Source organism: Neofelis nebulosa, chromosome 1 (genome assembly GCF_028018385.1).
Source record: "Neofelis nebulosa isolate mNeoNeb1 chromosome 1, mNeoNeb1.pri, whole genome shotgun sequence".
Classification (NCBI taxonomy): Eukaryota; Metazoa; Chordata; class Mammalia; order Carnivora; family Felidae; genus Neofelis; species Neofelis nebulosa.
Window position 1 is genome coordinate 127613445 of NC_080782.1, and position 18726 is coordinate 127632170.

The window sequence follows — 18726 nt, forward strand, 5'->3', positions numbered from 1 at the left end:
TACTTTTTCAAAATCCAACTAAACTACACTAAGCTAAACAAAGAAAACACATCAACTCTCTTACAAACAGAATGAAGAAACACTACATTCTGAGCCAATCTCCCACCGAGGAAGGAGGCATGGTATATCCATTTCCTATTGTTAGCGCACACAAACAGATAACACAGCCAGTCACAGCGACTGGTCAACTCACCCTTTTTAAAAGTCCATTCAGTCAAAGACGTTAGGTCAAAAGAAAGTACCGAAAGAAACCCCCTTCCCCCCCAACACACACACACACACACACACACACACACACACACACACACACCACACACACACACACAAAAAGACCCAAGAGACACATAAGCAGGTTTTGAGATTTATTAAAATAAAGTATTAGCAAACAATATGCAAAAACAAAGTTCTTAAGAGTTATGGCTTTGAAAAAGCACAGTATAGTAAAACCTAATACATTTTTATAAGTATCAAAAAGGTAACAGAATTGAAGCATATTGCTAGAATTTCATTTTCTACCACATAAACAGAAGCAGAACAAGAAGCGGACCTATACTGCAGCCACTGGTTTGGTCTTTATCATCTGCATATGAGTATCTTTTTAAGAGAAGATGGGCAGGTACACACATACATCCAGTTCTCATGATTACAATCCGATCCAATTTTAAAATAAGTGATCCTTAAAATGCAATTTTAAACAAACAGATTAAGAAGACAACAGCTTGCCCAACTATTATCTTCAAGAGTCCCTACATATAAAATACTTCGTGAATAAATCAAAGCAACATTATCTCCAATGATATTAGAAAGGAATATCTGACTCTAAAAATGTCTTCTTTATAAGGAAAGTGGGATTGTTTGGCCTCACTGTAGTTTTATTATAGTTAATACCAGCTAGTATCAAGAAGGCACTACTTATTAATGGGGGGCAAGAATCTACCTGTACACAAAATTCTGAACTTTTTAATAACAGTATCTTCAAATAAATCCTTAGAGGACAATGGTTTATAATGATTGCTAACAATTTCAAGAATTGAATTATTTGGATGAAAACCATGCACACCTTTTTCACTCTGCCATGAATGACAGAAGAATCCTACTCTATGGCTGGATGTTTTCACCCAAACATCCCATCATTTGTTTAACAGCAATTGCTACCAGCAAATATTATATCACACGCTCTTACTTTTTAAAAAAAAAAAAAAATTGCTATGTAAAATACCTCTCATTGGTTTTTACAAACCATCCAATTTTAGGGTAACACTTCAGTTGTAACACAGTAGTATATTAGAAGTTAAGTTTCTATTGTGAATAATCCAATAAAACAAAGGCTTGATAAACACTGTTACCTCTCATAATTAGGAAATGCTGAACTATAACCCAGTGAATTCCAAAGAACTGTCCAAGCTTCTGTCCAGCAGGCAAAAGTCTTTATGCAAAAGAAATGCCTTGAAGTCTCACTTTCCATACATGCATCTTCTGTGAGAAGAAAACCTCTCCCAAATCCCATCTCTATCAAAGAGGAAAATGCTGCTGCTCTGGAGGAAATGGGTCTCAAGTAAGAGCCTGCCCCCCAGAAAGCTGCCCTAGTTAGTATCTCAAGAGACCACCCACAAACCAATGTATAGGAAAACCACCTCCCAGAAAAATCACCAAACATGCCTGAAACCACCATGCTAACTACTATCTTAGAAGATCCTTGCTTATCTAGCTGATGGGTATGAAGAGAACACATATTTATATTCCTACCTGAGAGAGTGAACAAGGATTTAAGTAATACAACAAAGAAGGGCTCTGATCCTCTTAAAGGTTAACAGATCCAAAACTGAAGTCATCATCGGAAGCTCAATTATCAAGAGTCTTCCTTCTTCAGTAAGTATAAGACATTAACACATTTTAAGTGGGGAAGTGATAACGATTCAAAGGAACACTGAGCAAACAACCATAAAGAGAATAAAGAAATGGATCCAAGCTGGCATATCAGATGTTTTCTAGAACAGAAATAGAGTACTTAAACAGGTACCATCAGACTTCCTGGAGGTTCTCTGCCACTGGCAGGAGTTCATATTGTCTACAAATCTTCTCCTTCAACAGAACACTGTGACAAAACTGTTTCCCACAGGTACCCTGTGAGCCCCAGTTCTCATCTTGACAAGAGATTTCAGATGGGACCACGTCTTGATCATTTTACATCTTAAAAGGATATCTTACTCTCAAATGTTATGAAAAGTATCAAGTAGCTACATCCTCTTTCTATACTATTAGGTATAGCTCACTGAACTACCTAGGAATCTTACTGTGGATTTCAACTAAGAAACCAGCCAATTCCATTACCATAGGTTCCTTACATAATAATAAAATGTGAGAAATGATTTATATTCTGATGTATATACTTGGCATTTTGATTGATGTCTTAATCTCTAAAGAAAAAGTGTTAGCTTCAGAAGATCAATAACATGCCTAATAGTTTACATTCTAAAATATAAGCCAGGCAATACCAAACAGACCATAATACTTCATTATACAAACACGCTGGTCCAAATGCAACTCTTAAATTGTTTTTCCAAATATCTTTCTCTTGGGTTAATTCATTACTCAGATGAATTTTCATTCTATTTCTCTTTTTGCATTTACCAACCTGGTTGTAATTTTATTATTCCCAGGCTCTACTCTTTTCAGCTTGCAAATATTAATATGAAATGTCTGATTGTTCTAGTGGTGATGTTTTCATAAATTTGACCATGAAACATTCCAAAGTCTAAATAAAAATTTTAAACAGTAATTTTCTGAAATGGTTTCTTTCAGAAGTGTCTTCATTGGTCAGAATTTTAGTTTTTAAAATCTTACTGGCAATTTTTACTTCCCATCCATAGATTTTGGACACCCCCGGGAATTACAGAAGCAACTGCATAAAATTTTCAGTTAAAATCCAGGGGTATATAGTAAATGACTTTTAGTTAAGACCACAGGCTTCTACTCTTCCATGGAACTCTGAACGGTCAATAGCTTCAGTAATGACCTTCATGAGACACAACTCCTTAAGGAAAACACAGAAAAGACCAATCGCATAAAATCTCAACAACTCTAAAGACCATAACATGAATAAAAACAATTTTTAATTAAATCAATTGAAAACATCAATAAAACAATTCAACAGTTTCCACCAGTTCAAGTCCATGGAAGTTGATTACACGTATCCGTCATTCAACCTGGGTGGTTTCTTCCTACACATTTGTTCCAAAGATTATGCCATAAGCCTGGTAAGTAAAAGAACGACGTAAATAGCTAGGTTCTAACACTAGGCAAATAATTCTCTTTCATGTGGCTGACACAAGTGTGGAAGATTAAGAATGTAGGTCACGTAAAACTTACTTACGTTGAAGGCTCAGGTGACTGTCAGAAAGTATCCTTTGACCCAGCAAAGGACTGTGAGCTGAAACATATATGGCACTTCATCTGACAGAACTAAAGCCATCCACTGGCTGCACTTTGTAAAAGCAATAAATAATGTCACAGAAAAAAGGAACTGTACTCTCCTTTCCTCAAAAAATGCAGAAAGGGCAAAGGAGAGAAAGTCAAACCAAACTAGCACTTTAAATAGAAGACTGACATGGCTCCATATACTTTCAAAAGGCACCAGAAAATAGCTTTCTCTGAGAGGTAAATTAGGTCACTTTTTTTCAAAATAACATCTTTGTTCTCATGCCATAACCAAGTGTCCATTTGGCTGCTCTCTAGAAAGAGAGGTTAAAAGTCCTTCCCTCAAGCATGACTGAACGAACAGGTATTTTAGAGTTTTCGTGTCTCTCCTCTCCGAGGACTAGTGTTCTGGGACATTAGCATCCATGGAAGTGCTAATAAATGGGAAAAAACAGAGCATACGTGGGAACTGAGAGAATAGTCTGCATTCTCTGATATGTGACTATTTCAAAATCAACTATCTCAACAACCACTGCTTACTCGTTTAAGTACCAGACCAGCAGCCCCAACCCAGGGTCAGACCGAAGAGGTTCTTACGGCTACCGTACACAGGTCCTTTCCTTACTAGGGGCAACTGATGCCAGTAAGAGCGATGGGAGGGGTGTGTGACTTTCCAACACGAGTGACACCCAGAGAGTGGTAGGCAATTAGAAAGGCACCTTACATTGGAGCTACAGAATAACAGTCTTATAAACTAGGTCGAAAATACAAAAAAGGTAGAAAAAGTCTAACTTCCTACAACTGTAATCTATAAACCGCAGTGTTTGTTAATACAAAAGGGGTACCAAGTAAGTAAGGATGAGCATCGAAGTCCAAGTCACTTGAGTGTGTTACACAAAAGGTTACACTAAAAACTGTCACCCATCAAAGTGCAAAACAGAAGATTAATGCATGTCAAAGTTAGAGTTCTTGCAACAGTGGCCAAAAGTAGCCAAGCTGAACAAGGCCGCGCATGCACTAGCTATAAAGTAGTACTCGGGACAGACTCGGAGTAAATGACATATACTGGAGATCTGGTGTTTACAATAATTTTTCTTAAAAAAAGGAAATGTTTTACAAAAGATATACTGAATGAAGCCACAACAGACTGACAAACACTTAGCTGTAGTAAATGTACATTTTATGACATCATCTAGAAAACTATCACTTTGCTTTTACTGAACACTACTTGTGAGAGCAGTGCATAGTGTTCCTTCAAATAGAAGATTTTTTTTTATAGTTTCTTTTCAGCTCCTACCACATGCTTTCAGAAAACCACGAACTACACTTTCTTAACACTGGTAGGACAAAGAAACTGGAAAAAGTACATTTCCTGTAGGGTTAAAAGTAGAAGGGAAGAATTTTCACCACATACTTTCTTTTTCTATTACAATTTTTCATCATGTGATGCATTATATTTTTCCAAGAAACTGAACAAATAACAGGTTGTTGGGACAATAAGGCAAAATTATGTTCCAGTTTAAGATCAACGCCAAACCTGTGAATTTGGGGTACAATACTTCTACTTTACATTTTTCACAACACTTTTGAGAGTTAATCACATGAACACGAATAACAAACAAATGTAGATTCGTCACAAAATACAAATGTATTGGTCACAATTATGTAGGAAAAAAAAAGCTGTAATATCTGTTTTCCATGTAAGCTCACAGTATCTGTACTGAAAAGTTTCCCTAAAATTAAAACGAGTCCACGAATAATATAATTGAAAAGACTACTTCTGCACTATGAGACGGAAGATATGGGGTTCAGAGGGGAACCCATCTGAGTAAGGACTTTATCCAGCCACTGAAGAGGCCCATGAAGATGAATCTCAATCCAACACGGGGTGCTGGTAACATCCTGCCGGTGATATTCTGCTCCCCAGCCCTAAGAAAATGAAAAGATATCACAGCAAAGCCCTCTTTAAACTGTAAACCAGTCTAAACCGATTTTAACATACTAACAAAAAGATACTTTAACAACAGAGATCACAAAACCAATCTTAGGATTCACCATGGAATTCAAAGCAACAGAGTTGCAGAACTTTTGGAAAGAGATAGGAGTCCCTTAATAGAAATCCTTGGAGCAAGATAGGTTTTAGAATTCTTTTTTTTTAAGTTTAGAAAGTTAATATAGTACAATATCTCATAATTAAAACATAAGTATTTCTGCACTGAGATACATTCTCACTTAATGAGATAAACAAAATTTACAGTCTCACGTACATTCACATCAGATTTTGTTAGGAAAAAAAGCTTTTAGTTTTTAGGTGTGGGGTTTTTTTGTGTGTTTTTTTTTAACTATCAGTTAAGGAAGGCACTGTAGATCTCATCACTGCATGCAAATGTAATTAATGTAGCTGGGATGAAGGAAGCTGGAATATTTTAACCTAAAACTCTAGATAAAGATTAAAATATATTTTTTCACTTTTATTTGCCTGGATTTACCAAATCCTCTGCTTTACTGCTTAAAGTAGTGCTGGCATGGATAAATTAGGCTTAGGGGTGGTGGAGTAGAAATTAAATATACAAAAGTTAGGTTTCTATGGAGAGGGGCATGCCTTCGGGGCTGCTGATAAAGTGATGCATAAAATAGACCTATAGCAAAACAGTAAGGAAACACTGGACTATTCTTCTGAATGTCAAAAAAAAAGTCCACATGCAGCATTTCACAGATGCTCTTCTTTGGCTAAATCCATAAGGACCAAGTGGATGTAGTACAGGATGCTTAAATGTATCAACTAAAACTCTTCCCTAATTTACTCATGAACCATCATCTTTGGAATGCCAATGAAATCAGGCCAAGAGCAAATGATAAATCTGAAACATTCAACTTTGCAAATCCTTAATAACAGAGGTTAAATACCTGGAAGATAATATTAGTATTCTGAAGAATTTTTTAAGTCACTCCAGTGGGATCTAATAACAATTGAAATTGCAGAGGTTAAGGAACTTGAAAAGCAATTTTAATGTGAAATGCTTTCTAGCAATTTAGTCTTTAATTGAAATTCTTTATAAATTCAGCCCCTATTCATATCAAAATCATTGTCAGTATTATGCATTTTATAATGTCTGGATTATAAAATTACTACTTAGACCTATTGAGTGGTTAAAGCCTTAAATTCAACAACATCATTTAAAAACCTATTAAGTCAAGTCAAAAGTAAATCCCACCTTGCATTTTAAGAATTACTTTTTAGAATCATAACCTAGAGAAATATGAACTACATATTTACAGTGACTCAAATTAGGCTACAGCTTACAACCCACTCACCTTGACAAAACTCATTCGAATGGTACACATTTTGGTGAGCTCATACACCGCCTCAAACCCATGGTTGACAGACTGAGCCAGAAGCTGAGCAAACTCTTGATTGTTAAAAATTTTGAGGCTGCAACTGCTGGGAATCTTACAGACAGTGGTAGGATGAAAGCCGTGATGAAAGTTGCAGTTCCTACTCTGTACAAATATGCTGCTGTCACTGAGGCACTCCGCGTACACCTCGCCACCAACGTAGTACAGATGAACACCTTAAAAAGACGAGCATTCCAAGACTCACCTTAATAAATCAGTATAATGAAATCAAAGAGGCTGTATGGGGTGCAACCAAGAACACCCACTAATCCACAGCAACCGCGCAAAGTCTGGAGGTAGAAGCTACCACTAGAGGGCCTATGGTGCCGAAGATAAGGAAGAGGTTAATGTCTGCCTAAATTCTACAGTGGTCCTCAGGTAACCAAGACTTAACCCTCAGGCTGGCAGATTATTACGTTTATCAGTTCTTAGGTTGTCTTCTCTTTGCCAACAATCACTTGTTAGCTCTATGAGAGAAAGCGAAGGCAAAAAGACAAAAAAAGCACCTATGATGAGTCCTTTCAAAGGAAAGCTGGCGCTCTTAACTATCATAGAGTCAGTTGGCAGAGTGTTTTGCACTCTTTTTACTAATGGAGGGTACAGCAGCATTCAAAGACCCTAAATCCTCTCTGCTGTCAGCACAGAACCCCCCTGGGATCCTCTGTCCCCCCTCGGGATCCTCTGTCCCCCCTCTCTCTCAGCCCCGCCCTTGTTCGTTCTCTCCCTTTCAAAATAAATATATAAACTAAAAAAAAAAAAAAAAAAGAGAGACCCTAAACCACATATGTAATTTCAGTTCACAGGAAGGGGTTCTAAACAGATTTATTTCACTTCCCCTAAAAAGAATGGTTTTTCTATTTAAAAAATATATATGTAAATAATATATAAATGTAATTTCAATATTAAAACTTCAAATTATGTAGTTAAAGTTTAGGTTATTTCCAACTTTTCACTACCCAAACAGTACTAATAAGACCATCTTTATAACACATACCCCATACACATGTGAGTCACAGACTTGTATCAGACTGTGATACGAAAAGCTGTGTTTTGTTTCTGAGCAAATAAAAATGGCACATAGAAGAAGGGATCCTAGAACTGGGTACTAGAAAAAAAGGGAAAACAGATTCCAGAACTAAGAATTCACCAAGTAGATTTCTCTTAAATTACCCTACTGTAGTGCGAAAATCAACGCATAGAAGTGAGGCATTTCACCTACAAAATTGCACCAAGATGGCAAGAGTCAATAAAGAATGGAAACTTTCTTTTCAACTTATTTTTGGCCATAGTATTTTGCTGAATCTCTTCTACAAGAAATCTCTTTACAATGATAATTATGTACATCTTCTCCTAACTTGGACTAAGACTTTCTCAAGTCAAAGAAGCCAAAAACAGCAAATGGTAAAAACTACACTTTTAGGAGACAGGTAATACACTCCACCTGGGATAGGTTTCCTTCCTGGCCACTTGATGCATGGGACTCTGCCCTTTCACTGAGGTGTGGAAAGTTCCTTGTTTGTTGTGGCAACTGTCTTGCAGGATGAAATATAAATAAAACCTTGTTACCTGAATTTAAAAGGCAGGAGGAATAGTGGTGAAGCCACTGGAAACTTGTATAATTCAAATTGGATTCCCTACCTGTAACCCGGCTCCTCCAACATAAGAGAAATTCTTACAAGGCACTTCAACTCAAAATACTCCACAAATACCTCAATTAATAAATTCTACTCTTCCACCAGCACTCCTATATTTCACAAATATTTGCTGTGTATTTACTATGAGCCAGGCACTGCTGAAAATACTGCTATGAACAATGCGTATTTCTGTAAAGCTTACATTCCAATCAGGAAGATACTCAAAAAATAAACACAGAAATAATATAATTTCAGATCCTAAGTACTAAGAAGTAAAACTAAGCAGGATAAGGAAAAGAGGACTGATTAGGTCTTAATACATTCACCAGCAGAACTGGAGAGCTGCACCCATGCTCTAGGCTCATCTTATGCGCCAGCACCTTCCATGATACATGGTAAACGGCAAGTACAGCAAAGGACTCATTTCAAGTGAACGCAGGGAAATGACAAAATTACCTTTTCCAATATGTCGCCTAGTGTTTTCAATTGTTGAATTACGATTAACGTTTGACAACAGCCCTAAGCAGAATCTACTTTTGTTATTTGAAGGGTCTGTGAATCCATCCACTAACACGCTAGTAGAAGATGCATGAAAAGCCTCCCCAACACGATTGTTTAATTCATAGTAGACAATTGAACACCAATGTTTGGGCTCCTCATAGGCAACAGGCTGAACATCTGTAAACAAACCAGACAAAAATACAAAAAACAAAACATTTAATGAGTGAATTAGAAACTCCAGATTCTTTGTTTCCCTTTAACCAAACCCAAGCACTCTATGAAAAATACTTTCAGATATTCCACTTAAATCTCATTGTTCCTCCCTGGCTTTGAGTCTGTATCAAAAAAAAAAAATGCCTTGAATATGATGATTTGAAAAATTATCAAATACAAATACAAGGATAGGCAACATCACATTTATTTTTTTTCTTTAAAATTTTTATTACTGATGTATAGTTGACATACAACATCACTTTAGTTCCAGACATACAACACAGTGATTAGATAATCCCTATACATTACTCACCACTCACCACAATACGAGCAGTTACCACCAGTCACCACACAACATTACACAACACATGTGTAAAATCATATGGTATTTGTCTTTGTGACAAATTTGTATTTGTGACTTATGTCACTTAGCAGAGTAGCCAGCCTCTAGATCCATCTATGTTGATGCAAAATGGCAAGATCTCATTTTTATGGCTGAGTAATATTCCACTGTGTATAAATCTCCTTTATCCACTTATGTACCAATGGACACTTAGGTTGCTCCCATATCTTGGCTATTGTAAATAATGCTGCAACAAACACAGAGGTGCAGATATCTTTTCAAATTAGTGTTTTCAAAAAAAAAAAACAGTGTTTTCACTTTCTCTGGATAAATAACCAGAAGTGGAATTACTAGAAAATACAGTGTTTTTATTTTTAAATTTTTGAGGAATCTGCGTATTGTTTTCCACCGTGGCTGCCCCAATCTACACTCCCACAAATAGTGTACCAAGTTCTCTTTTCTCCACATCCTCGTCAATCCTTATTTCTTGTCTTTTTGATACTAGCTGCTCAGCCTGGTGTGGGGTGGTGTCTCACTGTGATTTGATTTGCATTTCCCTGATGATTAATGACACTGAGCATCTTTTTGTATGTCTGTTGCCATCTTTATGCCTTCTTTGGAAAAATGTCTATTCAGATCCTCTGTCCATACATGCAAAAGACATATCTGGTGCAGGACTATTATCCAAAATATACAAAGAACTCTTAAAATCCAACAAGAAAATAAATAACCCCATTTAAAAAAAATGGATTAAATACATAAACAGCCACCTCAAAGAAGATAGACACATAACAAGTAAGCATATAAAAAGAGGCCCCACATTGTATGCCATCAGTAAATACAAATTAAAATAGCAGTAAAATACCACTATAGATGGCAGTGACATTATAGGGACATATAGGGACATTAGAATAGCCAAAATCCAAAAGAGGGCCAACACCAAATGCTGGTGAGTGTGTGGAGCCGTAAGAATTCTGATTCACTGCTAGTGGGAACGTAAAATGGTACAGCCACTTTGGAAGACAGTTTGGCAGTTTCTTACAAAACTTAACATACTCTTACCATATAACCATATACCAGCAAACACGCTCAGTATTTACCCAAAGGAGCTAAAAATGTATTCCACATAAAAACCTACACATAGATGTGTACAGCAGCCTTATTCATATTTGCCAAAACTTAAAAGCAAGCAAGATGTCCTTCAGTAGGTGAGTGGATAACAAACTCTGGTACACCCAGATGACAGAATATTATTCAGCTCAACAGATACATGAGCTATCAAGCCATGAAAAGAGATGAAACTTAAATGCATGTTATTCTGTGAAAGAAACCAATGTGACGAGGCTGCATACTATAGGATTCTAATTAGATGACATTTTGGAAAAGGCAAAACTATGGAGACAGAAAAATTACCAGGAGTCAGAGGGAATGAGGGATGAATGAGGGATGAGCAGGCAAAGCATAGAGGATTTTTAGGGCCGTGAAACTATTCTGTATACCACAGGTATACTTCCATATACTTCGCTACTACATTCATTTGTTACAATCCACAAAACACACACCAAAAACGGCCTCTAATGTAAATTATCAATTTGGGATGATAATGATGGTAAAGGCAGGTTCATCAATTGTAAGAAATGGACCACTCCAGTGTAGGGTTTTGGTAGCTGGCCAGGCTGTGCATCTGTGGAGGCGGGGGTGGGGGTGGGAGGTGAGAATGACCTGTACTTTTATACTCTTATTTGCTGTGAACCTAAAACTCATATAAAAAATAAAGTCTGTTGAAAACACACATACACACACACACACACACACACTCACACACACACAACTAAGTGAGCATTAACTTTGGTAAAAGGTGGTATACATACTAATGTTAAAGGCCAGAACTGCCTATGGAAAAAGATTTATACATCAGCTATCGGCCAAAATCTTATTGTTGTGAAAGTCAACAATTCCTAATGGATGCAATGGATGGGAGGGACACGTGAAACTCATCTTCCAATGCTCACAGGGTTTCTTTCTTGAGGCTGAAATGAGGAAGATAAGTGATGAACCCTCAAGTTTTCTTTCAAAAAAGACAGACATAAAAAAATGTCCAAAAACCCTTAAGAGCGGCTATGTGGCCGAGGCAGGCCATGCAAAAGAATTGGTTAACTTTTATAAACTCAGCACTGGTTATTCAACTGCAAAGAATTCAGATAAGCAGGACCAGAGAAAAATAAACCAATGTGGACCCATAAAGAGAAGTCCTAAGAGGTCAGAATTTAAAGAAGTTTATACAAAAGATGGAACAGGGAGGGGCCCATAACCAGACGCAGACAAATGAGTTTCAGGCAGTTTTAAGAATAGTATCAGGAAAGCCAGAGCCAAGCAGAAGCTTGCAGAGAAAAAATGCTAAGCACAACTAAAAAGACAATTTTGGTTTGGAAAAAAAGAAGAGAATGAAGAGCTTTGTCTCTGCTCAAGGCAAGAGACACACTGTCAACTGGCAATGCAAGGTGCTACAGTTTAACTCTGAGTTCCCTTCTGTCACCTATCTGTCAAAGAAAACAGAGAGAAAAAACACAAAATAGGACTGAAATGACAGGAAACTTCGGTGAAAAAAGACATCTAAGGAGGGCAAGAAGACCTGAGTGCCAAGTTCCTCTAAAGGAACTAAGCTGTTAGGCAGAGACAAACAGTACAGCAAGGCGTGTCTCACACACAACAGCAGGAAACTGCACTCCGCCCTCTGCACAGTCAGGAGAAAGAGGAAAAGGAAGATGACAGGTGAAGTAAATCCTCTCCGTATTTTCAAGGAGGATGAAAACACCATTCACTGGGTATTTCCTGACGCGGTATGCCATGGTCATTACACAGAGCACCTAATCCAATCAACAACTAACAATTCCTGTGCAGACATTCTCTCTGTTTAATTTACAAATGGAGAAAGGGAAGCTGAGAGATTTAAAAAGCCATCTTAGGCTGCAAAGCAAATAAGGGGAGGTGCAAGAATTCACATCCAGAAATTCATGTCTGAGACATTTTGATCCAAATGAAGGGAGATTCTATGAATTACAAGAAAATTAGTATGACAAAATTCCTAGATAAATTCTAGACCTTGAAAAAGCAAAGATATTACTCACACATTGACAAAACTACTAGGGAGGCCTGAAATTTAACTATTTTGAGAAATGCGGGGGTCCTGGGAAAACACATGTGACATACACTCATATGGCATCATCACAAACACATGCAAAGTACACAAAAACACCATCCTTTTAAGAAATGTGTAAAATGGCAGTACCTTACTTCTTCTAACTGGTCATATACTAAGGAGTTTAAGGTCTCAAAACACAGTGACTTTAGAAAGACAATGAGATACCACTTCACACCCATTAGGATAGCCATTATATAAAAAAACAAAAATGAAACAAAACAAGAAACATGGAAAATAACAAGAGTTGGCAAGAATGCAGAGAAGTGAGAACTCTAATGCCCTGCTAGGGGAAATGTAAATGGTACAGCCGCTGTGGAAAAAAAGTTTGGCAGTTCCTCAAAAAGTTAAACAGAATCACCACAAAATCCAGTCATTCTACTCCCAGGGATAGGATCCAAATGAATTAAAAGCAGAGAGTCGAATAAATACCTAGACAACAATATTCATAGTGGCATTATTCACTATTCTACCAAAAGGCAGAAACAACCCAAATGTCCATCCACCGATAAATGGATTAACAAAATATGGCACAGAAGTGCATATAATAACGTGCATACGAGAGAACACATTCAGTCTTTAAAGACATGAGATTGTGACACATGCTATAACATGGATAAACCTTGAAAAGATTAGGCTGAGTGAAAGAAGTCAGCCACAAAAAGACAAATATTGTATGATTCCACTTAGATAGGCAAATTCAGAGACAGAAAGTAGAATGGTAGCTACCAAGGAGCTAAGTGGAGGGGGGATGGGCAGTTACTGTTTAATGGGAAGAGTTCTGTTTGAGATGATGGAAAGTTCTGGAAATGGATACTAGTGATGGTTGCACAACACTGTGCATATACTTAAGGATACCAAATTGCTCACTTTACCAACAAAGCCCTCAAAGTATATGAAGCAAAAACCAACAGGAATGGAAGTAGAAATAAAGGATTCAACAGCAATAGTTGGAGATGTCCCAACCTGCAATCTCACACTCTCAATCACTGATAGAACAATTAGAAAGAAAATAAGCAAGGATAGAGAGGACCTGAACAACACTACTAACTTGATGTAACTAAAATCCACAGGTCTTAAGACATCCTACGGTATCAGAATATACAGTTTTTTTCCCACATACACATGGGATTAGTCTCTAAAATAGACCACTGCTCTGCCAGAAGCTGGCAAACCTTTTCTGCCCGCTAAATCCGGCAAGACACAAGAAGGATTAAATTCCATGACCAAGTGAGATGCAAACATTTCAGATTTTGAAAGCTACAGACTATCTTTGTCACGTATTCATCTTTAACAACTCTTTTTTTTTTCATTTTTTTTAATGTTTATTTATTTTTGAGAGACAGAGTACAAGCTAGGTAGGGGCAGAGAGAGAGGGAGACACAGAATCTGAAGCAGGCTCCAGGCTCTGAGCTGTCAGCACAGAGCCCAACGCAGGGCTTGAACTCACGAACCGTGAGATCATGACCTGAGCCGAAATCGGACGCTTAACCAACTGAGCCACCCAGGCACCTCAACGACGCTTTAATGATCTAAAAACCATTCTTAGGTCACAGGCTGTACAAAAACATGCATAAAACAATTCTCAGTAAGTTTTAAAAAGAACGGAACTCATACAATTTAGGTTCAATGCTTTATATTCCCACAATGGAATTAAATTAGGAACCAATAGAAAATACTGGGGAAATCCTGAAATATACAGAAACTGATGAACATGTTGCTAAATAAACAAAGGGTCAAAGTAAGAAATCACAAGGGAAATTTAAAAATATTGTGAACTGAATAAATCCGAAAACAAAACGTATCAGAAGTTATGGGTTTGAACTCCTATGCTAAAAAAGAAACAACTCAAACCAATAACCTAAGATTTCACCTTAAGAAACTATAGAAAGAGAAGCAAACTAAGACTAGAGTAAGCAGAATAAAGAAAATAAGACAGACTGGACTGGAAATCCGTGAAAAAGAGAAAAGTTGGTTCTTTCAAAAGATCAACAAAATTAACAATCCTTTAGCTAAAAACCAACCAAGAAAAAAAGAACAAGACGCAAATTACCAAAATCAGAAATGAAGACATCACCACTAACCCCCACAGAAGTACCACAAAAAACTTTATGTCAACAATTAGACAATCTAGACAAAGTGAACAAACTCCTAGCAAGATACAAATTACCAAAACTGACTCAAACAAACAAACAAACAAAAAACCCAGAGACTCTGAAGAGAATGACAGAATCAAGGAAATTGAACAGGAATTAAATTTCCCCACAAAGAAAAGTCCAAGCCCAAATATCTTCACTGGTAAATTCTATCAAATATTTAAAGAAGAAATAATACAAACAAACTCTTCCAAAAATAGGAGGGAACAGTTACCAACTCATTCCATGATGTCATTATTACCCTGATATCAATGCTGAATAAAGACAACCCAACAAAACTACATACCACTATCCCTTCCTCATGAATACACAAGTAAAAACACTCAACAAAATATCAGTAAATCTAATCTAGAAATATGTAAAAAAAGATTATACACCATATGGAAATATCCCAGGAATAAAAGATTGGTTTCAAGTTCATGTAATACACCTTACTGTTAGAAAAAAGAACAAAACCTCATCTGATCATCTCGACAGATGCGGAAAAAGCTTCTAACAAAATCCACCATCCATTCATGGTAAAAATTCTCAGAAAACTAGGAATAGAAGAGACTTAGTAGTTTACGGCCAGAACAGTGGTAAGTACAAGTGGTGAGAGCAGGCATCCTTGTCTTTTTTTTTCTTTTTTAATTTTAGTTAGATAACATGCAGTGCAATATCGATTTCAGAAGAAGAATTCAGTGACTCACCACTTACATACAACACCCAGGGCTCATCACAAGTGCCGTTCTTAATACTGGTCACCCACCCAGCCCATCTCCCACCCACCTCCCTCCATCAACCCTGTTTGTTCTCTATCGTTGAGTCTCTTGTGCTTTGTTTTCCTTTTTTCTCCTCCCCCCCCCCACACCTTCCCATATGTTCATCTGTTTTGTTTCTTAAATTCCACATGAGTCACCTCATATGATATTTGTCTCTCTCTGCTTATTTCGCTTAGCATAATACATTCTAGCTTCATCCACATTGTTGGAAATGGCAAATTTTCATTCTTTTTGATGTCTGAGTAATATATTCATAAATATATTCATAAACATAAATGTGTGTGTGTGTGTGTGCACGCGCGCCACACACACACACATGCCACATCTTCAATTGTATGGGGAAAGTAATCTAGCGTTTTACCATTAAAGATGGTGACAGCTGTAGGTTTTCATATATGCCCTCTAATAATACTAATGAGAGAGGGAGAGGTTAAAAGGCATCCACATTGGATAGGATAAATATAATGCTGTTTTTTATTTACCTGTTCCTGTATTCATAAGACCCTAAGGAATTCGCATACACAAAAAAACCCTACTAGAATAAATGAGTTCAGCAAGGTTGCAGGTTACAAGATTAATACACGAAAATCAATTGTATTTCAATGTATTTAATTAAGAAGAAACCAAATATGAAGTTCTAAAGAAATTCCATTCCCTCAGGAATGCATCTATAAAGAAAAGCAAAAGTAAAACAATACTGAAAACTGGAAGATGTAAATAAATGGGAAGACATATCACATCTGTGCACTGGAAGACGATGGCAAACCTCTCAAACTGATTCAGAGATTCAACGTGATCTCTATCAAAATCCAAGGAAGGAATTTTTGGGAGGCAGAAATTTACACACTGATACCAAAATGATATGGAAATGCAAAGAATGCAGAAGTGCTAAACGATTTTGAAAAAGAAAAAATTCCTCTCGCTTTCAAATTTCAAAAAAACACTTCTCGCTTTCAAAATTTACTATGAAGCTTTAGTAAGTATCCTAGACTATGAGATATAGATATACAAGTCCTGTAACAAACTCTTACATATATGGTCAATTGGTTTCTGAAAAACATGCCAAGGCAATTTGTTGGAGAAATCGTAGATACCTTTCAACAAAATAGTGCTAGACCCAACTGGATATCTACATGCACAGAGAGGAATTTACATCTTTACCATACAAAAAGTTTACCTCAAAATGAATCACAGACCTAAATGTAAAAGTTAAGGCTATAAAATTTCTAGAAAAAGACGAAATAGAAACTATTTTCACAACTTTGGGATAGACAAAGATTTTCTAAATGCAGCACCACAAGCATGATCAAGAAAGAAAGAACTGACAAACTGGACTGCGTCAAAATTAAAAACTTGCAGCTCCTTCTGCCGTCTTGCAGCCTGTGGAGGCCTGCTGGGAACAGAACTCCTAAAATGACAAATATGTCTGAAGGCTGTGGTCCAAAGCCATTTTTGCTGGCTCTAAGCGTGGTCTCCAGGACCAGAGGGAGCACAAAGCTCTTCTTAAAACTGAAAGTGTTTATGCTCGAGATGAAACTGAACTCTACCCTGGAGAGAGATGTGCTGATGTGTACAAGGCATAGAACACAGTGACTCCTGGTGGCAAACTGAACGAAACCAGAGTAATCTGGGGAAAAGTAACTCATGCTCATGGAAACAATGGCATGGTTTGTGCCAAATTCCAAAGCAACCTTCCTGCTAAAGCCACTGGTCACAGAATTCATGTGATACTGTACCCCTCAAGGATTCAAACTTACTGAAAAGTAAATAAATAAAGGTATAGAAAAAAAATCAAAAATTTTCATGCCTCAAAAGAAAATCCAAAAACAAGCATTAAGAAAATGCAAAAATAACCCACAGACAGAAAATGCCTCCAAATCATACATCTAACAAAGGAATTCTATCCAGAATATATAAAGAACTCTTAGAAGTGAACAGTAAAACAAACAACCCAAATAAAAAATGGGCAAAAGATTTAAGTATTTCATGAAAAAAGATGTATGAATGGCTAATAAGGACATAAAGAATGTTCAACAATCATTACTCATTATGGAAATGCAAATTAAAACAACGAGACACCACTTCACATGCACTAAAATCGATAGAGTGGTGATAAAAAGATAAAAAGATTGACAATAACAAGTATCAAGAGCATGTGGAGAAACTGGAACCTCCTATGTTACTGGTAGGAATATGAAACAATACTGCCACTTTGGAGAAATTGGCAGTTTTCTTAAATAGTTGAATTTATCATATTGTGTCAGAAATTCCATTCTTAGGTATTTATCCAAGAAAAATAAAAAGAAAGCCCATACAAAGACTTATATGCAAATGTTCCAAACAGTATTGTTCATACGAGCCAAAAACTAGAAATAAATCAAATGTCCATAAACTGATGAATGGATAAAAAAATGTGGTACATCCGTAACATGGAATATCATTCAGCAATAAAAAGGAACAAACTACTGATAAGTGGTTCAACGTGAAAGAACCTTGAAAACATTATGCTAAATCAAAGAAGCCAAGATGCACAAGACTACACATTATGTGATTCAACATACACGAAATGTTCAGAAAAGGTAAATCTATATAGACAGAAAACAGTCTAGAGGGTCTCTGGAGTTGACGAAAGGAACAGAGATAGACTGCAAATAGGCACAGGGGATCTTCTAAAAAGCTTATGAATACATTCTACAAGCAGATTGTGATGATGGTGCCAAACTTTATGCATATTACTAAAAATCACTGCATCGTACACTTCTAATGGATAAATGTTAGGGTATATAAATTTTGCTTCAATAAAGTTGGTTTCTTAAAAGTGGCTAAAAAATTAAAAACAAACAAACAAAATAGCAACAACAATAAAACATGGTATTTTTCTCTTACCTCTGCTGGAGATACTGGGCATAATCTGAGGAATCATGTTATTGCTTGTATCCATGGGCTGGGAATTATCTTGACCCATTTGATCGTCTGGGGGCATATAGGCAGGAGGAGGAGTATCAGCTAAGAAGAAGAAAATGAGCCAAGTTAAAATCCCAAAAGAATAGTTAAAACCTTCATCCTGCTTACATGTATTCTTCAAGCATTGGGAAGTTCCTAAGAT

The 18726-nt window shown here is 36.8% G+C and overlaps 1 protein-coding gene and 1 pseudogene across 1 annotated transcript in view; one reads left to right on the forward strand and one right to left on the reverse strand.

Annotated features, from left to right (window-relative positions):
• Positions 1–349: 349 nt before the first annotated feature.
• SMAD5 (SMAD family member 5) overlaps positions 350–18726 on the reverse strand; it is a 48941-nt gene continuing 30564 nt past the window's right edge. Inside the window, exons 4-7 of the mRNA XM_058735976.1 lie at positions 18507–18626; positions 8904–9125; positions 6733–6989; positions 350–5346 (exon numbers count right to left, since the gene is read on the reverse strand). Of these exons, the coding sequence (XP_058591959.1) occupies positions 5203–5346; positions 6733–6989; positions 8904–9125; positions 18507–18626 (743 nt within the window). The 3' untranslated portion in view covers positions 350–5202. The remainder of the gene's footprint in view (positions 5347–6732; positions 6990–8903; positions 9126–18506; positions 18627–18726) is intronic.
• On the forward strand, positions 17034–17380 carry LOC131489172 (large ribosomal subunit protein eL33-like; annotated as a pseudogene).